General features: G+C 41.8%; 2 protein-coding genes across 3 annotated transcripts in view; one reads left to right on the forward strand and one right to left on the reverse strand.

The window, feature by feature from the left end:
- NIT2 (nitrilase family, member 2) overlaps window positions 1-8,614 on the forward strand; it is a 25,039-nt gene extending 16,425 nt beyond the window's left edge. The window contains exons 5-10 of the mRNA XM_011962520.1: window positions 400-493; window positions 996-1,070; window positions 3,561-3,639; window positions 5,637-5,735; window positions 8,025-8,080; window positions 8,430-8,614. Coding sequence (XP_011817910.1) covers window positions 400-493; window positions 996-1,070; window positions 3,561-3,639; window positions 5,637-5,735; window positions 8,025-8,080; window positions 8,430-8,521 — 495 coding nt within the window. The 3' untranslated portion in view covers window positions 8,522-8,614. The remainder of the gene's footprint in view (window positions 1-399; window positions 494-995; window positions 1,071-3,560; window positions 3,640-5,636; window positions 5,736-8,024; window positions 8,081-8,429) is intronic.
- A 7,018-nt stretch (window positions 8,615-15,632) lies between these two features.
- The window catches only part of TOMM70A (translocase of outer mitochondrial membrane 70 homolog A (S. cerevisiae)), a 41,789-nt gene continuing 35,061 nt past the window's right edge, over window positions 15,633-22,360 (reverse strand). For both annotated transcript variants that reach the window (XM_011962516.1, XM_011962515.1), the window contains exons 10-12: window positions 21,254-21,351; window positions 20,243-20,365; window positions 15,633-17,901 (exon numbers count right to left, since the gene is read on the reverse strand). In XM_011962516.1, coding sequence (XP_011817906.1) covers window positions 17,748-17,901; window positions 20,243-20,365; window positions 21,254-21,351 — 375 coding nt within the window. In that variant the 3' untranslated portion in view covers window positions 15,633-17,747. The remainder of the gene's footprint in view (window positions 17,902-20,242; window positions 20,366-21,253; window positions 21,352-22,360) is intronic.

Below are 22,360 nucleotides of genomic sequence, written 5' to 3' on the forward strand. Positions count from 1 at the left end.
GGATGGTCTTGATCTCCTTACCTCGTGATCCGCCCGTCTCGGCCTCCCAAAGTGCTGGGATTACAGGCTTCAGCCACCGCGCCCGGCCTAGCATTTATATTTTTAAAAAGCAACACATTAGTTACCTGCCATGAGAAACCTAGAGGTTGATTTGCATACCACGTATAAAATAGGGGTTATAAAAGGTGCAGCATCATTTTTCCAGTTCCCTGTGGTAGAAGTCATTTTGATAAGGTGTCAGTCAGCTTGTGGGGTGGATTATGAGCAGTTTGGGGGTACTCTTTGCATAGTTGATCTTAGAGCACCTTCTATATCCGCCCAGGGAAAGACATTGTCATTACTGCCATTCCATTTTACATGCTGGAAAAGAGGTAATCAAATCCATTATTTGTGATGCAGATTCATCTGTTTGACATTGATGTTCCTGGAAAAATTACATTTCAAGAATCTGAAACGTTGAGTGCGGGTGATAGTTTCTCCACATTTGATACTCGTATGTACCAGATAAGTTTGCCTCTTTAGCAATCTCAGTAGAAGACAATCAGGTATTTATTTCTTTTTTGTCTCTCTCCAATTTCTTCACATAACCTAACTGAAAGACCACAAGTGAGAAAGGCAGAGAATTATCACAGATCTAGAAAGTTCGGGCTTATTTGAGAACTAAGGATTTGACACGATTTTGCCCTTTGATCTGATTGTAGCCTCCTGTTATGGCTTCCAGAGTATACCTAGTAGGCCATGGTTGAGTACCTCCCATCTAGATAATAAGCATTCAGTTAGAATGCATTTCTCATCTTTACTCTGCTGATGTAAATGATGTCTTTATGAGATGAAGTCCAAGTAGGAATGAGCTCGTACATTGTCTCTGTCCTCAGGTCCTATGTTAATTTATCCCTGTCAGTGTTTTGTGATCATTAAGTCATGGAGGAGTTCCTCTGCCACACCATGCTGTAGGGAGTTAACTCTTCACGTGTGCATTTTCTGTTTGGAAACAGCTTACTGCAGAGTGGGTCTGGGCATCTGCTACGACATGCGGTTTGCAGAGCTTGCACAAATCTACGCACAGAGAGGTGAGGCAGTGCAACAGCTGTGTTACGTGGGTGCTTGGAGGCTTGGTTCTAGGCTGGTCTATGTGGGATCCTTTGTCAATAAAAGGTGGGAGAGGGCTCTTTAGTCTCTCCATCACCAGCCCTTTCACCCCCATGAGGCTTCCCAGACTTTTGCTGCATGTGGATAACAGGGTTTTTCAGGGATTGTAATTAAACACATCATGTAAGGTAGGAGCTATGCTCATAAAGGTCTGGTCTACCCTTGAGTCCTTCTTGTTACTTGTATTCGGAGAGTCACTGGAAGCCCAGTAGAAATGAAGTGGATTTCACCACTCAGTACCCCTAGACACTGGGTAGAGTGGAAATATAGTCTGTGATATTTTGGTCCAGACGAGGAGAGATGTGCCAGTATCTGGGAAGAGCCAGTTCAAAAGATGTGGGTTCTAGTTCCAACTCTTCCCTTTAATTGGCACAGTGCTTTGCTTAAATGATTTAACCTCTAGAGCAGTGTGGTTCTCAATTTAGTCATAGGAATGATATGAGGATTAAGAAGAGAGAACCTATAAAGCCCCTCGTGTGGTACTCAACAAATATCAGCATCCGTATTACTAGACTGCTTGAAGCTACTTCCAAATAGACTGTCACTTAACCAAGTGAAGTGGGTGGAAATGGTTTGACTGCCTGCTCAGAAGGTGGAGGTGCATGGGCTCTGGGGTCAGTAGTCTCTGTTGAGCCATATATCAATAAGCATTAGGGCAACTACCCTGCCCCTAATTTCAGTTGAAAAGAATTACAAAAAGTGGTCATTGGCCATGTGGAGCTGACATATGGAGCTGAGAGAAATTTGTTTTTTTCTTTCTGTTTTGTTTTTGTTTTTTTTTTTGGAGACAGAGTTTAGCTCTTGTCGCCCAGGCTGGAGTACAATGGTGTGATCTCGACTCACTGCAACTTCCACCTCCCAGGTGATGCACCCACCTGGCCATAATTTCGAGGCCAGACTGGTCTCGAATTCCTGACTTCAGGTGTATACTCGCCTCGGCCTCCCAGAGTGCTGGGATTACAGGCGTGAGCCACTGTGCCCGGCCAGAGCTGAGAGAAATGTGAATGACAGTTCTCTACCTTATTTTTGTTTGTTGTGAGGCAGGGTCTCACTGTCACCCAGGCTAGAGTGCAGGTGTGATCCTGGCTCACTGAAGCCTTGGTCTCCTTGGCTGAAGTGATCCTCCCACCTCAGCCACCCAAGTAGCTGGGACTCCAGGCACATGCCACCACACTGGCTAATTTTTAAATTTTTTTTAGAGATGGGGTCTCTATGTTGCCCAGGCTTTCTGTACTTTTTTTTTAAGTGAAGTTGATGCCGGTGGGCTAGTGGAGGCCCCCAAACACCAGTGGGACCTTGACCCCAGCCATGTCCATGCTGTTGACATTATTGCAAGAAGGAATTCAAGGATGAGTCAGAAAAGAGTGAAAGTATGGAGATTTACTGCAAAGTGAAAAGTACACACTCAAGAAAGGGAGTGTGTGTGTACTCAAGAGAGTCGTGCACAAGGAGGTTTGGGCCATCTACCTTTATGGGTTCCCCCCCCTCTTTTTTTTTTTTGAGAAAGAGTCTCAGCCTTTTGCCCAGGCTGGAGTGCAGTGGTGCGCTCTTGGCTCGCTACAACTTCTGCTTCACAGATTCAAGCAATCTCCTGCCTCAACCTCCCCAGTAGCTGGGATTACAGGTGCTCGCCACCACGCCGGGCTAGTTTTTTGTATTTTTAGTAGAGTATTTTTAGTATTTTTGTATTTTCATCATGTTGGCCAGACTGGTCTTGAACTGCTGACCTCAGGTGATTTACCTGCCTCAGCCTCCCAAAGCACTGGGATTACAGGCGTGGGCCACTGCACCCGCCACCTTTATGGGTTTCTTTACCAAGGGGTGAAATATTCATGAAGCTTCCTAGAAAAAGGTGGAGATTTTTTGGAATTGTGGTGCCACTCATATTTTCCACCAAATACGGGTGTTCCAGAAACTATCATGGCACTGGTGGGTGTGTGATTTAGTGTGTTAATGAGCTTATAATGAGGATAATGAGGTCCTAGGTGAAACCTAGGTCAAATCCAGCACCATATTGAGTCCACTGGGTCTTAGCCCTGGTTTCTCAGGGTCTTAGCCCCTAGCTTATACAGCTATTGTCAACAGTTTCTTTTTGCTAGTCATATGAAACTGCTGCCTAGAATTTTCTGTTCTCTTGCAACCATCCTGTATTATTTCTGTCTCAAGGTCACATGTGATTTTGGTCATCAATACCACTTTTCTTGTGTGTCCATATGTGTGTGACTTACATGTTTGTATTAAAGGAATTCAGAGCCATATCTTAATTGCTGCTGGTACTGTCTGACTTGGCTGACATCTTTTTGTGTTTGGGAAAGTTTGAGTTCAGTCCCTGCTGGCTAAGAACGGTGGGGAGGACTGGTGGTGCTGGGTGCTCACTGCATCCACTGTTCTTTGACTTTTCTCTCCCCAAGGCTGCCAGCTGTTGGTATATCCAGGAGCTTTTAATCTGACCACTGGACCAGCCCACTGGGAGTTGCTTCAGCGAAGCCGGTAAGAAAGGAACCATATATTCAAGCCTCTCAGTATGTCCTCTTTGTAGAAAGATTTCCGGTTGGGTGGAGGTACCAGCCTTCCTGATGTGGATTCTGCCCCTGACTCAGGATGCCCTTGTATCCAAATGCAGTTGGAAAGCATGAAGCTGTAAGGAGGACTTCTACTGCTGCGCACTTTCTCCTCAGAAGCCACAGTACCAACCTCATGGATTTTGGAAACTGTACTTTTTTTTTTTTTTTAAGAGATGGGGTCTTACCATTGCCCAGGCTGGAGTGCAGTGGTATAATCATAGCTCATTACAGCCTTGAAATCCTGGGCTCAAGAGATCCTCCTGCCTCAGCCTCCTGAGTAGCTGGGACTACAAGCATGCGCCACCATGCCTCGCTAATTTTTTATTTTTTGTAGATATAGAGCCTCACTCTGTTGACCAAGCTGGTCTCAATCTCCTGGCCTCAAGTGATCTTCCCACCTCAGCCTCTCAAAGTGCTGGGATTACAGGCGTGAGCCCTAAGCCCTGCCAAAACTGTGGTTTTGCCATTTCAATATTCAGTGTGTTAGATGGGTAGTGATTTCATTTTTCTGTGATTAGATGTGGATTGTTCCCTCTTAAGTCAGTTCCAGCAACTTTTACAGAGACATTGAGACCCACGGAGCTTATGTCTTCAGAGCCCCAGAAGCCAGTGAAAAGGCAGGGATTAGTTTAGCTTGACCTAGGGAGAGATCTGTGGTCTGTACCCAGCTGATTCTATGCCATTCAGATCAGGATGCTTATCCTACCCCCTCCTTCACACCGTCCTACTAGTCCTGACGGTACTGTGCCAAGAAACTCACTAGAAGCTCTTGTTCTTCTAACCTGTAACTCTAGGGCTTTGCACAAGCATCTTTGGCAGGTCACAGGTGCCTTTCCTTAGTCTTCTAAGGCTGAGAGGTGGTAAAGGGCAAATAGCATAGGTGGACGTCAGATGGAAGGGAAAATGAGTGTGACTGTGTGTGTGAGTGTGTCTGTCTGTAAAGTGCTCTACAGCCCATGAAATGCTGGTCAGAGATGATGGTTTTCCTTAGAAGTTTTAAAAGTTGAAGTAATACAAAAAAGTGTACTAATTTTAAGCATATAGGTTGGTAAAGTTTTGTGTGTTCACCTGCCACCAAGATGAACATACAGAACATTTCCAGCCCCCGAGGATGCTCCCTTTTCTGCCCCTTTCTAGTCAGTACTCTTCCCTCTGCCTAGAGGTAACCGCTATTCTCACTTCTAGAGATGGTGGTAATTTTTCATGGAAAGGAAAGAGGTTTTAGCTGGTTGCATGGTGGAAGATGGGGGTAGGGGTATAAGATGCCATGAGTATTAATGAAGGTACAGTTTTGTCAAAAGAAAGAAACGTTTCTGGGATACTGAGATGACCTAACATGGGTCCATGAAGTCTAGAGGGCTCCCGGGTGAGGTGGTTTGATGTACCTGGACTGCGGGCTGCCATTTTTGTTCTATTTGAGGTGGTGGGACTGCCACCATGGGCACAGAAGCACCATGCGGCCTGCAAGGTGTATTGCTCTCATGAGGCCACTCCCGTTCTCTCCAGCCACCTTCACTTGCTTTAACCAGAGAAGCTCTTCTGTTAGCTTACAGCGGGTATCTCAGCAGCGGCACTGTTGACATTTAGGTGTGTAATTCTTTGGGGGCTATCCTGTGCACGGTAGGATGTTTGCAGCGTCCCCGGTCTCTGCCTACTCGATGTCAGTAGCATCTCCTTAGTCATGACAGTCAGGAAGATCTCCAGACGTCAAATTTGGTGGACAACATTGCTCCTTGTTGAGAACCACTGGCTTATGCAGTAAGGTTAACTTTTTAAAGAGAAGGTTCCATGGCTCTGGCTTCCTTCTATATCTGAGTTAGCCGGAACTGTCCTATTTTTTAAAAGAAGGATCTATCTACTTGGGTTAGAAAAATGTCAGATTTATAATGTATGATTTACCTCTTCCCTGTCTGTTGACTACAGGGCTGTTGATAATCAGGTGTATGTGGCCACAGCCTCTCCTGCCCGGGATGACAAAGCCGCCTATGTTGCCTGGGGACACAGCACCGTGGTGAACCCTTGGTGAGTGAGGCTAAGTGAGAATAAGCTCAGTCGGAGCTTCAGAGATGGCTCGTTGGCAGATGGGTTTTCCGGTTCCTGAGCAGCCAGGCGCCCACCTCTCATTCCCATTTCCCCACATATCCTGCCAGCGTTCTGTCTGCCTCTGTGAGAGGAGCTTCCACTTGAAAACCGTGTGGAAAGAAATCCCCCTGCTCTCATGATCAAGCACTTGGCCTTAGCCCTCTTCTGAGCTTCTGGTGACCTCCATTGTCAGTCATACTTGGATCCCATGGGGAAACAAGGCAGCAGTGACAGGCAGGTTGTAGTAAGAGACTGACATTTTTGGTTAAAATTTAAGTTGGCTGGCTAGTCCCAGGGTAGGAATGAGTTACAGGGTGAGGACTTTGCTCCCCGTATAATGACCAGAGGAGCAGTAAGGATGGGTTCAGTAAGTGAAACTATGACCCTCTCCCCTACAAAAGGGAGAAGCATTTTATTACTCAGTGGAGCCAGCACATAAGCCTGCCCAGACGCCAGTACAGACATACGCTCACGGGCCTTCCTTACGGTCTACATTTGTGCAGTTTACGCCCAGACGCAAGTACAGACATGCGCTCACGGGCCTTCCTTACGGTCTACATTTGTACAGTTTACATCGCACTTGCACACACACGGTCTCAACTTGAACTCTCGGGAACTTGTTCTTATCAAGCCCAGTTTATAGATGGTAGAATTACAGAGATGAAGTGGCTAGAAATAGTGTTTGAATCCAGGACATCTGCCTTCAGAACTTGGATGTGTTCCACACCAGTTCTCCGTACGAAAGCACGCACACACTGGCATGTATGTCTACGTTTCAGGATGAGTATACCAGTAACAAGACAGAAGAGTTAAATATTGCTGTGGGGTTTCTGAGGGCTTCTCTCTTCTGCCTTTATAGGTAGGGCTCAGCTCAATGTGTGCGGTGGGGAGGCCTTGGAAGGTATGACTTGTGTGAGATTCCGGTTGGCCTCCTGCACATTCAGCTTGAGGAGGGACACTGAAGGACTTAAGTTGCCTTGAAAATTTTCTTGAACTTGCATCAAATTCCACTGTCCAGAGATCTTTGAAGGCCAGGGCAAATGGGGAAGAATCAGAAAATAATTCAGTTACGTATCATAAATGGTGGTGCTTGTAGCTCATTTGTGCCAAAAGTCTGTTTGTGGCTATCTGGTAAACAGAATCAGTTATTACATCAGATTATTTTGGAGAAGCTTCATTTCTCTAGATAAGGGTTTGAACCCTTGCTCTGGGCCAAGAGACTAAGCAGTGGAGCCAGTTTCTTTTCTTTTCTTTTTTTTGAGATGGAGTTTCACTCTGTCGCCCAGGCTGGAGTGCAGTGGTGCGATCTCAGCTCGCTGCTGCAACCTCTGCCTCCCGGGTTCGAGCCATTCTCCTGCCTCAGCCTCCGAGTAGCTGAGATTACAGGTGCACACCACCATGCCCAGCTAATTTTTGTATTTTTAGTACTGATGGGGTCTCGCTTTGTTGGCCAGGCTGGTCTCGAACTCCTGACCTCAAGCGATCCACCCACCTTGGCCTCCCAAAGTGCTGGGATTATAGGCATGAGCCACCGCACCCTTCCTGGAGATAGTTTTACAGCTCAGCCTTACCCTGGATTTATGAAGGAGTGTGGCTGTTCCCTAGTGCAGGGCACCTGCCAGTGTGAGGTTACCCTCCATCCCCCACACCACTTCTACCCAGTGTTCAGAGGTTGAACTCTTTTCCCTCAAATCTGAAACTGAAGCCCATTAACAGGGGTTCAGGCATCACAGCCACCAGGGCACAGACCCCAGCAGATCTGGGTTCCTGCCTAGGCCCAGCTTCATCACTCTCACGTAGGGTAGCAGCCCAGGCAGGTATGAAGACAGGTCTGGACTGCTCTTGTAAAGGGGTCCACTGAAATGCACTCATGAGGGCATGAGATGGAGCTTCCTGTTGGTTGTAGGTAGCTCTATTCCCAGATCTTTATAATCATCAGATAACCACCATCTTCTAGTGGTTTGCAATTTATGAAACATGATCCACAATTTTATCACTAAGCCCTCACAGAGCTTATTTCCACTTTATAGATTAGGAAATGGAGATCTAAAATACCTTGCCATAAGGTCACCGAGTTACCTAAATGATAGGACAGAAATCTGTACCACTACCTTCTTGTTTTCAATCTCATACTTTTCCCTTTGGCCTGTGAGCTTGGGAGGAAAAAACAGACCTTGAATATCACCAAACATCAGTGAATCCACTCATTCTCTTCTGCATCTTTTTCAGGGGGGAGGTCCTAGCCAAAGCTGGCACAGAAGAAGCAATCGTGTATTCAGACATAGGTAAGATTTTCCCAGATATGGTTTAGGTCTCTGATGTCCCCATTGTTCTGAGGCCAGACTCCATAGCTGGGAAGTCCCTGTCATTTGTAGGGGTTCCTTTATGCCCCTCCTCATTGATCTCTGAGGATATTCTAGGGTCTGGTTCTCTGGCCAAGCCCTGGGGAGTGTATCAGCTTGAGTTTTCTTGGTTTGGCTTGAAATGATGCCAGGCCATCTGTGCACCTAGATAAGACCTATGTTACTAAGCTACTTACTAAGACTCTGGTGGTTTATACAGTGTAGGGAAGAAATCACCTCGGTTAGTGAGGAGTTGCAAATTATTAATAGTGTACTTTCCTGTTTTTTGCAGACCTGAAGAAGCTGGCTGAAATACGCCAGCAAATCCCCGTTTTTAGACAGAAGCGAGCAGACCTCTATGCTGTGGAGATGAAAAAGCCCTAAAGTTTATGTTTCTAATGTGTCACAGAACAGGAAGATACGATTCTACAACATAATCAACTCCCTATTAAATTCTTTCATGAAGTTTTTTTTTTTTTTTTTTTTTTTTGGAAATTCAGCCTTGTCCTTCCTAGGTTCTCTATTGAGATGAGAAAGCCTCATTATGCTGACATTTTCCACACCACATTAAATCGTTAAAAAGGATGCAGCCTGGAACTAGAGAGCAGAAAGTTGGGCTGGTTCTGAAGCTTCTTCCATACTGAAGTTGCCTCCAAGCAGTTTGTGAAAGTATCAGATCTTGGTATCCTGGTGATTGAGTCACCTAATATAAATATATTTGTGTCATGAACCTCTTATCCCATTGCTGGAGTTGGAATCTCCATCATCTAGAAAACGTGGTCTGGTGCTATTCTTTTCCAAGCAGTACCTTGAAGTTCCATTTTTGGTTCATGAGTAGCTATAGGACGCAAGGTGATACATCTTTGGTGTTTGCCAGAGAAGTTCGCAGCCCCACGCCTCTTACCAGCCTTTTGGCTCTTCAAATTTAAAAAGGAGCTGCTCATTCAACCCCAGGCCCCCCTGGTCTTGCAGGAAGGACTGGGTCAGCAAAGAGCCCCATGGGAGAATGGCAGTGGTGCCATTAGTGAAGGCAATTTAGTATGAATCTCTGCAAAAGATTTTTTTGATAGTGTTGTGTGTCTGAAAGTTCCATTATTTTTCTTTTTTCTTTTTCCCCAGTAACACTTTCTAGCTCCACAGATAAACAATCACTGAACCTAGTAGTTCTTAGACAGTTTGGTTTGAGAATCCTTTTGTGGTTAAAAATTAGGGACTGAGCCAAGCGCAGTAGCATGCGCCTGTAGTCCTATCTACATTGGAGGCTGAGGCAGGAGGATCCCTTGAGTCCACAAGTTTGAGGTCAGCCAGAGACTCACTCTCTCTCTCTCTGTCTCTCTCTCTATATATATATGGAAATATATATATTTATATATATACTTCTGGAAAACAACACTGTGTACTAAGAACAAGAGAAAGACAAATGACTTTTTTAAATTCAGTTTTTAATTTACAATTGATGCATAATTTTACTTTAAAAAAATAAGTGTGCAATTTGGTAAACTTTGACATATACAGCTATAAACCACTCCAATCAAGATAACATATTTACCACACCCAGAAGTCTCCATGTGCTCTATTATAATCCCTCTGGCTAGTCCTCTGTCAATCACTGATAAATTTTATTACTATAGATTAGCTTGCATTTTCTAAAATTCTGTAAAAATGAAATCATGCCATTTGTGCTTTTTCTGTCTTCTCTCAAAATTACTTCTTTCACTCAAAATTACATACTCTGTACTGTATGTCTTCTTTCACTCAAAATTACTTACTTTCACTCAAAATTACTTCTTTCATTTTTAGACAGAAGCAATCAGACCTCAAAATTACTTGGAGATTCATCTGGTGTGTGCATTAGTAATTCATAATTCATTCCTTTTTTATTGCTGAGTAGTATACGATTTGTTTATCCGTTTACCTGCTGTTAGAGATTTGGGCTATTTCCAGATTTTGGCTGTTGCAAAAAAGCAACCTCACAGATCCTTTTAAAGGATGTCAGGTGCTTTCAGGTAACCCTAGACTATAGTACCACTGCTCTCTATCCTAGCAGGCACACTGAAATAGTTAAACCTTGCAATAGTGTGAAATCATTTTCTTTTAAAAAAATGTATTTCCTTATTTTTATATATTTTACTCTAGTCTCATGACAAATTACATTTTCTTTTTTAAATAGTCTTACTGTAAAGCCCACATCTGTATAAAAAAAGTGAAAGATCCGGTTGATGTGGATGCGTGGAACCTAGGAGCCTCTCTTGGATTTTCTCTTACTCCCCAAAAAACTTCCTTTCCTCCAAAGAGCTGCTCAGAAGTTTGAAAACCAGTGGACAAGCCATCCTAACTGTCCTGATGCTACAGAAGCAAAGACGCTTTACAGAGATGTAGCATTCCTGTAACAGGTAAGGCAGGTGGATGCTAAAACTCCTTTTTTTTTTTTTTTTTTTGAGACAGAGTCACGATGTTGCCCAGGCTGGAGTGCAGTGGCATGATCTTGGTTCACTGCAACCTCTGCCTCCTGGGTTCAAGCAATTCTCAGGCCTCAGCCTCCTGAGTAGCTGAGACTACAGGCATGTGCCTGTAATTTTTTACAAAATGCCTGGCTAATTTTTGTGTTTTTAGTAGAGATGGGGTTTCACCATGTTGGCCAGTGTGGTCTTGAACTCCTGACCTCAAGTGATCCACCTGCCTTAGCCTCCCAAAATGCTAGGATTACAGGCATGAGCCACCGTGCCCGGCCTAATTTTTGTATTTTTAGTAGAAATGGGGTTTCACCGTGTTGGCCAGTCTGATCTCGAACTCCTGGCCTCAAGTTTTTCACCAGTTTAAGCCTCCCAGTGTTGGGATTACAGGCGTGAGCCACGGCACCCAACCTTTTGTTTTTATGTATTTCATGAAATGAATTGTCCTTTTAGTGGCGTATCAGGTGATCCTGCCTTCTGGTACTCTTGAAAAATACGAAAAAAAACAAATGAAGTAGGCATCTAGTATGTAGCATTTTATTCTTAGAAAATGTGTGGTCACCTGGCCCTGGATTTTACCTTTTTGCAAAGTGATATCTGAATAAAGTGAACACTAGATTCCCACTTGGAGTGGAAGAACATTGCAATTGAGGCCATGGTAAGTTTTAAGTGCCACACCCCTGTACTCTCTGACTTTCTAATGAATTAGATGATGTTTTATTTTTGTTTTTGCATAACACTTTGAAGTCTGCTATCACAAGTTGTGAACCAGTATCTCTTGCAGTTTAATGAATTCACATTTAAGTGAATTCCTCACAGGGTTGATGACCTCTGCTGAAATAGGTCAGGATGTGCAGTTTGTGGTGACAGTTCTACTTGACTTTGACCTAGCTGTTTGAAGCTGAGAGCTCATAGATAATGAGTGTTGCATTGGTTGCAAATGAATAAACAACATTATGGGGTTTTAAATGACCAAGGAGTAGATTGTGACATCGACTGGACTCCTTCCAGATACCAAAAGTCAGGTCTGTGCAAAGTATACCAAGTGAAAAAAAAGTTTCGACAAGAGTTTAGGTTTCACCATAAATGTTCTGCTCTATTGGCACTGGTTTTAAGTCTGTTGTGCTACTTTTCAGGCACTGCTGTGTAAGTTTTGGTGGTGCGTGGTACAGTGAAGCCAGGAGGGATAGAAAGGGAAATGACGCGTGTGCTCTAGGCTAAATAGGTGCTCTTCCTTATGCCTCCTGACCACCTGTGTGTGACAGTTTCACATTTCCTATCAAATCACCTTCATTCATTTCTACTTGTGAATGAAGTTTGGAGACTAAGAAAAAACCAGCTGTTGGAAGAGAAAGCACTTTAGGATAAAATGGTCTTGTTAAAATCACCAAGGAATAAGTTCAGCCCCTGCTGTACAAATAACCAAAACACATACATACAAAGATAGTGCTTCTTGTTCAATGATTTACTTCACAGTTGATTCATAATCAAATGAACAAGAATCTGCAAGAATAGAACATGGTGGGCAGGGCCCAGGAATTCCAAATGTCATCCTAGCTCTTCCTGAAGCATATTGAATCCTCCAAGTATATCCCATTGTGCTAACTAGGCTTTAAGTCTTTTGTCTGTAGATTCATTCTCAAAGTTTCTCCCTCAGAACAAAGAGCATGCCATCCTCTAAACTACTCTCTCTGATTTTTTTCACCCAATTTCTTAGTTTCTTTCAGTTGCTTTTCAGACCCCTGCAGCCAGATTCTACCCTCATCTTTCCAGTGACACTCCTGTGGCAGATTACTAAAGACCAATTTGTAGACCTGTCCACGTGGCCTCTCAAACTCAACACCGTGGATGGGACGTTGTTCATACTGCCTCTCTGACCACTTAACATTGTCCCGTAGATGTCAAAGGTCCTTATATTAATAGTTTTATTTTTAGCTCCTTTATGTTTTACATTTTGTCCTGAGTCATCTCAGCTACATGCATGGCCTTAAATATACGCTGATAATTCTCGTTCACGTAGCTCTCCTGCTGGCTCTTCCCCACTCGTTTAAGAACAACTTCACTTTGCTGGACTCCACCTTGAGTGTCTCATTTTCATCTCACGCTCATGCTGTGCTCACACTCATGCTGTACCTTTACTTAGATTTGTTGTGGTGGTTTTTTCCCCACAATCTGGAAAGCTCCTTACCTAAATCCTATTTATTCCTTAATGCTTAGCACAATTTATTACTCTTGTTTCCATGGCACACTGTACTTCTGTTTTACAGACTACCTTCCTCTGAAGCATATGGCGGGTTCACTTACTATCCAGCCCACCACAGCTCAGTTTTTGGGCTCCTCTGTGTTCATCTTTTTATGGCTAACCCTCACCGTCATGAGTGCTTAGTAAATGCTGAGTTGGGATGAATTTATTCCTACAGGTTGCACTTGTTCTCTCGCCAAGTTTTCTGGCCAAATAATTCTGGAATGATTTCCTTACCTTAAGGGAGTCTGATCTGGGAAGAGCCTGGGACGTGATGTAACTTCATAGGCTGTAGAGCTGAATATTCATTTACTTAAGATCTTAGCTCCGTTAGAAAGCAGTGTTGATTCCGAGGCCGGGCACGGTGGCTCACGCCTGTAATCCCAGCACTTTGGGAGGCCGAGACGGGCAGATCACTTAAAGTTAGGAGTTCGAGACCAGCCTGGCCAACATGGCAAAACCCCATCTCTACTAAAAATACAAAAAATTAGCCAGGTGTGGTGGCGCATGCCTGTAATCCCAGCTACTCGGGAGGGCAAGGCAGGCGGAGGTTACGGTGAGCCACTGTACTCCAGCCTGGCCAACAGAGTTAAACAAACTGTCTCTCAAAAAAAAAAAAAGCAGCGTTGATTTAGAGCTACGGTCACCTGATGCTCAGGCCAGTAGTATTTCTCCCTGCACCATGCTCTTGTCCACGGCAGACACTGTAATGCTCTACACTGGTGAAAAACTAAGCTTGAGATGCATAAAAGAACACGTAGAGATGGGGAGTCAGTTCTCCATACATTTGGTGAGTAGAGGCATTGGTGTTTTGTTCCAAACTGTCCAATCGAGAATGTTCGTATAATGACCGCTTTGGAAGACTGTCACATTTCCTATCAAATTACCTTCATTCATTTCTACTTGTGAATGAAGTTTGGAGACTAAGAAAAAGCCAGCTGTTGGAAGAGAAAGCACTGTCTTCCTCTGGAGCATAGGACAGGTTTGTTTACTATCCAATACAATAAAAAAAGCGTTTCCCTCTGATGCGAAACTCAGGTCAGTTTGCTTGTGGCCTCATTAGATTTGGGCTGTGGCGCAAACCCACTGCATGTGCAGTATCCACCTAGATCGCCCCGTGTTGCTCCCATGGGATCTGGGGCTCAAGCTCATGTTGCATGCTATGTTCTAAATAATTAAGTCTATTTTCTGACCCAGGAGTCATTCTCCTTTAGCATACTCAAAGGAATTCCTTTAAACTATTTATCTGCTTGTACACAATAGCCAAAGGAATATTCCTTTCTATGGCTGATGTAATAAACTATCACAAATTTAGTGGCTGAAAAAAAGTTATTCTCTTACACTTTTGGAGTCCAAATTCATGGGGCCAAAATGAAGGTGTTGGTAGAGCTGTGCTCTGCTCTAGGGCAGGGTCCGTTTCTTGCCTTTTCCAGTTTCTGGTAGTTGCCAACATTATTTGGCTTGTGGCCACATCACTCTAGGCTCTGCCTCTGTGGCAACACTGCCACTTCCTCTTCTGTCTGAAACCTTCCTCTTATGTAGACATTTGTGACTGCATTTTAAGGTCACCAGATCATGCAAGATAATCTCCCCTGCTCAAGACCCTTCATCACATCTGCAAAGCCCATTTTTTGCCAACTAAAGTAACATTCACACATTGCAGGGATAAGGATGTGGCTATCTTTTGGGGAATCATTACTCATCCGATCAGCATGGTAAAGCTTGCAAGTAAATTAAAATTTTGTCACTTTGTTCACAAATCAATTTAGCAGAAGATGGGAATAGGACTAATTATAACCCGTATCCCCACAACTCCTAAGTTATTTCCTTATAAATACAAATCCCATACAGGACAGTCTTGGGTAATTATTATTCTATACTCATAAGTTTCCTGGTTTGGTTAGATTATATTGTCCCTCTGTTTATAGTCTTACGGTAACAATTAGTTGACTTCCACAGGTCCAAACTGCTATTTAAACTGAAATTTGAGTTCCCAGAGGGCAGAAAGTTCTGTTTGAATTATTTTATAGCCAAAGTTGCTTTTTATTGTTTTGGGATGCATTCTCTACTTATACCACAATTTTCAAGGATGATTATTTCAGGTAGGCTTTCTGAGAGACTCCACGTGGTTGACAACTATGATCAATCCCACTGGTGAAACCAGATTCGAAATAAACTTATCTGCAGGGTCCATGTCTGATTGGCAACCTTCCAGGCTGCTGTCCATGTATGGGTAAGGTAGAGGCAAAGAATGAAGTAAGTTGGCTCTACCAGCTCTCTGTGGAGCCTTGTTTCACAGTAGGAGGGGTGGATGCTCTCGAGAAACTCCACCATTCATACCAACAAACTTATTTTGCTTCATATACTAACATTTCCAGATATTCCTATTTTCAAAGTTATTTTGAGTTGACAGATTCACTGTGAATTTACCCAATAGCATAATAAATGAATAAACTACCTTTCTTTTTTTTTTTTTTTTGAGACAGAGTCTCACTCTGTCACCCAGGCTGGAGTGCAGGGGCGCGATCTCCGCTCACTGCAACCTCCGCCTCCCAGGTTCAAGCGATTCTTCTGCCTCAGCCTCCTGAGTAGCTGGGACCACAGGCGCCCGCCACCGCGCCCGGCTATTTTTTGTATTTTTAGTAGAGACGGGATTTCACTGTGTTAGTCAGGATGGTCTTGATCTCCTGACCTTGTGATCCGCCCACCTCAGCCTGCCAAAGTGCTGGGATTAAAGGCATGAGCCACTGTGCCCAGCCTAAACTACCTATCTTTCTATTTAAAAAATAGATAGAAGAGCTTGAATGTAATATTTATTTGGTGAATTTACATGTGAGGTCATTTACAAAAGAAAGATACAGACAGATGCAGCTTTCAGTGCAGTTTCAAATATTTTCACAATAGGCAATAGTCCATGAAAATTTGGAATGACAGTATAGAATGGCACATGCTTCAGTTTCCTTTGTGTTCCTCTACCCAACCCCAAGGTGAAAGAAGGGAGAAGAGTAGAAGAAAATGTCAGTGTTAATGTAAATACAGCCATGCAAATAAAAACTTTTTTAAAGTCAGAGATCATTCAGAGATGTAGAACATTTCTGTATTCGGGGCCTATCAGAAGGTGCATAATTTAAAAACAAAATGCAGAGGTCTCAAACTTTCCATCATCCAAATCATCTTGAATTATATTAACTGCACCAACCAATTAGTGGTCTCCCCAATATTTTCCAAAGATTGACTTTGAAAGGGAGTCATTTCTAATAGTTTCTTTAAAAGATAGCATTTGTAGACAAATCTTTTTGGTTTCAACAGAATTAAGCACCCTTAAGGGGTGTAAAAATGCTCCTTTACTCCCAACAGTGTAAACCATAATTATAATTCGTTCTTAAATAAACCTCTCCCCATCCTGAGTATTTCAAAACAAAAGACCGCTGAAGAACACAACCCTTCCCTCACCAGAACAATCTAGCATATAAGCACAAGGATGGTCTATAAATGTGGAAATTCGAAATAAATCTTAAAGTGATTTCTAAGTAAGGAGGCGGAGTAAAGATAAAACACTGCTGTCAGTATCCCTAGTGAAGACCTGGACCTGGGTGGGTAGTTAGTCCTTAGAGATCAAGGTTAGCTCACTACAAAAAAAGCACTCTACATGTCCTCAGCATCTTCAAAAATAAGTGGCTCAAAATTCCTTAAGCACATGTAGCCATAGTTAAAGCACTAAACTTGTTATTTCAGGAAATACTATGCTCTGGCTCCAAGTCTTACATCCTTTTTGACCCTTTAGCCACATTTTCTTCACTAGAAATTTTAAGCTATTTCAATACTCCCATATATCACACTTACTCTACATTTGGGTTATACATACAAGCCATCTGCACTTTGATTTTTAAAAAGTTCTAAAATTTTTTAAAGACATGGGGTCTCACTATATTGCCCAGGGTGGAGTGCAGTGGCTATTCGCAGGTGCAATCATCATGGCACATTACAGCCTCGAGCTTCTGGTCTCAAGCCTCTTGCCTCAGCCTCCCAAGTAGCTGAGACTATAAATAGTATATACAGTGCCACTGTACCCTCTATCCTACACTTTTAAAAGCACACCATTAAATAGTACTAATTATTATAGAAAATAGTTACAGACAATTATAAACACACTTCTGTTTCATCTTACCTCTTTGTCTGGTCCACTCCCCCATCAATACTCAGTCTTCCAGCACACATATCAATCAGAGTATTTTGCATCTGCATAATTTACTGTAAGAAAATCTGCTGTTGTGGACTTTAAGAAGAATGTACATTATCCATTAGAGTGGAAAGGGGCCAAGAGGATTAATAAGTGCCACCAAGTTTCTAAAACTCTGCAGAATCAGAGGCATTGTGCATGCTGACAATGGTTTAAAGGGTCTCTCAATTTTACTTTAATCCCCCATTGAACCTGTTTCTTTCAAAAAAATCAACTGAAAGCGGTTAATTGAATATAAATCTATTTTACAGCATTTACTATGTTAATTTAAAAATCAACATGCTGTAAAATACTTACATTATTCACACATATATATAAAGACGAAATCATCCAGAACATAATCAACTCCCAACCCCCATTTAAAAAAAAAAAATCAACAAATCAGTTTTTATTTGCATGGCCAATTATCACTTGTACTCTTTGCAACTTTATTTAAATATCCCTTTAACATGTTCTAATCTTTTGTTGCACAGGGAATAAAAGCTGCAAGACTGCAAACTTCCTTCAACAGCCACACCCACAACACCTAGACATGAAACAGATGTAACAAGTAACAACACCACAAACAGAAATACTAATTTCCACCATTCAACACAGTTCATGACAGTGTCTTTAGGGTTCAGTTGAAGAGGGGGTAAACTTTTAAAAAGAGGGTCAGTCTGCTTTCCCCCTATTTTATAATGTTGGTGGTTTTAATCCGTATTTCTTTGCAACTTCTGTCTGGGCATGGGCGGCATCGCAAAGTGAATACAGATGGGCCATCTCCATTTCCGATTTGGCCAGGTTAATAGCTTTGTTGAACATGTCAATGGCTTTCTCCATGTTTCCTCTAAAAGAACAAAATTTTTAAGTCTCAGATTCAACAAGCACTTCACAATATTCAATGAAGGTTGTAAGTGATGCTACATGAAGTCTGACCACTAAGTTTCTACTATGATTCTGGTAAAATGCTTCTTTTATAATAAACAAGAGTACCTACCACATTGAAAGCACTCAATGAATGTTAACTACTATTACAAATATTATGTGCTTACATTATATCTCTTGTATTCTGTGTTTACTGATAAGAACAGTGAGACTACAGAAATTAATTGGCTTATCTAAAAATCACAATTCCATCTGGTTCCTAAATTCTGCATGTTTCTACTGTTATAACATGAGAGTCCTTTGGAAAGCAGTAACATAATCTTGGGACACTAATGACATGCAAGGGCCTCACCTTCACAGACTGATGTGGGCTCCCCTCTTTCCGCTTCATCTCTTACCAGCACGTCCCCAACCCCATGCACCTCTACTCTTCAGGCAGTCTATGTGAGTTCCCTGATGTACTACTGCACACTCATACCTACATACAATACTCAGATTTATTGCCTCTGCCTGATTCTGGTCAAATCCACAGCTATCTAAGAACCGTTTTAAGTAACTAGTATTAGCTACATATATATGCGATCCTACAAAGAATATTAAGTCCCTACTATACACACACACACACACACACACACACACACCTACCTGCATATATAGTTTAACTGGCATACATGTTAGTAAGGTACATTTTACTGGCATATGTGCCAGTTAGACTCTATATATGCCAGTAAGAAGTACCACTAGGGTGACTATATTTAATCCCCTATTACAATATATGGCAACGTGATAGACTTATTTTTAAAAAAACTTTTTTAAAGAGTTCATGTTCTGGCATTAGGCCAAGAGCAAGCAAATCTGCAAAATCATAGGATAATCTGCAATTTCATTTATTCAAATTCACTTATTTAATTGTAAGGTAAGGTTCAGAATGGATTTTTTAAAAGTTCAATTAACATGTGAACAAAATTCCATCAAACCCTAAATCAGAGGTCTTTAATTAACCCAGGATCTATGAAAGCCTTAAATTAAAAGCAAAGTGTTTTTGTGTGCATTATTCTAAGAAGAATCCACAGCATTACTCAAAAAAGATTAAGAACTACCACCCTATCCTATTCTAGTACAAGAATATTTTATTCACATTAACAAATTAGCAATTAAGAAACAATTTAGGCTGGGTGTGGTGGCTCACACCTGTAATCCCAGCACTTCAGGAGGCTGAGATGGGCAAATCACTTGAGGCCAAGAGTTTGAGACCAGCCTGGCTAATATGGCAAAACCCCATCTCTGCTAAAAATACAAAAAGTTAGCTGGGCATGGTGGTGTGTTCCTGTAGTCCCAGCTACTTGGGTGGCTGAGGCACAAGAATTGCTTGAACCCGGGAGGCAGAGGTTGTAGAGTCAAGATTGCACCACTGTACTCTAGTCCGGGCTGGAGACTCTTTATCTCACAAAAAGGAGGGAAAAAAAAAAAAAAAAAAAAACCTTAGTATTTACATGCCACTGTGGGTACAGAATGGTTCAAAAGAAACACACTTTTTTTTTTTTTTTCCACCAGCCTATATATATTCTGCCCACTGTAGAGCAGGGAGAGGACTACAGGAGGGGCTGAATGATAGGGAATTAAGAAAACTCATGCTGCTTCCTGACAAGTGATAGTGTCAAGATCAGTGACTTTGGCATCAGTGATATCAGAGCTCAAACCCTGTCTTCTCTATTGGCTTACTGTGCAACCTTGTAAACCTAAGCAGTCTGGGCATCAGTTAAACTAGGGATCACATAATCTCCACCTTTATTAAAGATGGGGGTGAAGATTAATTGAAAGAGTACTTAGAAAACATCTAAAGTTCAGTACTTGGCCTAGAGTAGGAAACTCAAATGAATGGCAATGCCAATATTAAGATGGTACACAGTAAATCCCATATATAAAATAGTTGTCACCTTTTAATGGTGGATCTTAACAGCAATTCTGAATAAACATTTACACAAAATAAGAGGTTAAGGACAGAGCTGCAAAAAAGATTCTTATCCAACTCTGATTTTAAAGAAAATTCAGGGGCTCTGAGTTGATGTTGCAACTTGCCCAGTTATTTGGCTGGATGCTTCTTAGTAGGAGGGTCCAGATTTTCTGGCAACTTGGCTACCAATCCTTATGTCACTGCCTAAGCACGTTACGGGCATTTTTTTCCCCCAAAAGGAATAAAAAGGAAAGAACATAACAGACTTTAATACGTATGTAACAAGAACAAAAAGCTAAATATCTATGGAGCTGCCATATGTTTCCTAATAACAGACTCCAGAAGTTACCTTTGTACTTCAATAGTTCCCATGGTTTCATAGGCAAAATCACATTTATTGTCAATTTCAATAGCCTTGCTGATAAGTTCCAAACCTCTATCCAGATCTTGCTTCCACTGAAGTTGAAGTAAACTGCAAATGCAAAAAAACAGTCAGATATGACCATGGCCCAGTATCAGTAGAAATACACATGTATTAATATGACTCAATTTCTACCTTCAATGAACTTATAAGTTAACTTATAAGGAAAAACAAAACCTAAAGCAATATATAATCAGCATCAAATTGTGTTTTTTTCCTCAACTTATATTGGTTTTCTAGTCTAAGTTCCTTATTACAAAAAGTGTTCAAGGTCTAAGCTCTATTACTAACTTATCTTGCATCCCTTATTTTTCACTTTATATAAATTTAAGTGAAATTTCTTAGGATAATTCAAGTATACAAAGGCCACGAACACTTGTGTATGCTTCCTATTTTGATATAAGCAACAGCTGACAGGATATTCAGTTTGAAATTAAAACCCTTAACATAGAGCAAAAATAGTACGTTAATTTCTTTCTTTTTTTTTTTTTGTTGAGACAGAGCCTCACTCTGCTGCCCAGGCTGGAACGCAATGGTGTAATCTTGGCTCACTGCAACCTCCACCTCCTGGGTTCAAGTGATTCTCACTCCTTAGCCTCCTGAGTAGCTGGGAATCGGGCATGTGCCACCACACCCGGCTAATTTTTTGTAGTTTTAGTAGACACTGGGTTTCACCATGTTGGCCAGGCGGGTTTCGAACTCCCAACTTCAGGTGATCCGCCTGCCTTGGCCTCCCAAAGTACTAAGATTACAGGTGTGAGCGACCACGCCTAGCCTCCTTAACTAATTTCTGTAAGAATGAAAGACATCCAGGAGCATTAAGAAGTTTGTCAATTAACTTCTCTACCACAGTCCCCTTCCTCAGTGGCCAAAATAAATACATTTTATTACTATGCAAGAAATTCATTATCTCATTGGAACAAGCACGAAAATACATACCCTTTATGGACATACGTTGTGGCATTATCTGGTTCCAAATCAATACATTTATCATACATTTCATCAGCTTTACCAAACTGTTGTTGATCTGTTAATGCCTATGTGAGGAGATACTTCAGTTATATTAAGGTAACTGTCAACCTAAGCAGTTAAAAGTGTATTTATTATTCATTATAAAAATTTACTTCATTTATTCATTATTACAAAATTATCATGTTTTGGGGATACAGACTGATTTACATTTTACAACTTAATTGTTGGAGTTTTTAGGTGGCACTGCTGTAAATATAAAATCTTAACTGTCCTCTTTCTTCAGCAAGTGGTTACCTGCCATAGCAGATAATCTCTGGTAAACTGTTCAATACAGATAATCCCATTCTTAGTGACAGCTCTAATATCACATTCTCATAGGTACAGTCACATCACTTATTCATGATTTATCATAATACAGCACAAGGGAATTTTTTTTTTTTTGGAGACAGAGTTTCATTCTTGTCACCCAGGCTGGGGTGCAATGGCACAATCTCTGCTCACTGCAACCTCTGCCTCTTGGGTTCAAGTGATCCCCCTGCCTCAGCCTCCTGAGTAACTGGGACTACAGGCACACAACACCTTGCTTGGCTAATTTTTGTATTTTTAATAGAGATGGGGTTTCACTATGTTGGCCAGGTTGGACTCAAACTCCTGACCTCAGGTGATCCACCCACCTTGGCCTCCCAAAGTTTTGGGATTACAGGAGTGAGCCACCGCACCCAGCCAGGGAATTATCTTAAGGGCAATATTCATCTGGAGGTATAAATTAAGATGTATGTGTTAAATGTCTTCAGAGCTATTTCTTTGAAATTACTGATTTTTTTAAAAGCAGCTATAACTGCTTCAACTAATACATCTCCAAAAATAATTTCCTAATATTATCTAATACCTAGCCCATATTCGATTAACCCTGGTTATTTATAAGATGACTTTTAAGAACTATGTGAGTCATTATATTTGGCTGTATGGCTCTTAGTCTTTTCATACCTAAAATAAGCTAACTTAAATGAAGTATTTTAAAAATCTCTCTTAAAAATATCAAAGAAATATTGTCAGCACATCTTCTTTATAATA

This window comes from Colobus angolensis, unplaced genomic scaffold, assembly GCF_000951035.1.
Source record: "Colobus angolensis palliatus isolate OR3802 unplaced genomic scaffold, Cang.pa_1.0 Scaffold592, whole genome shotgun sequence".
NCBI classification, from domain to species: Eukaryota; Metazoa; Chordata; class Mammalia; order Primates; family Cercopithecidae; genus Colobus; species Colobus angolensis.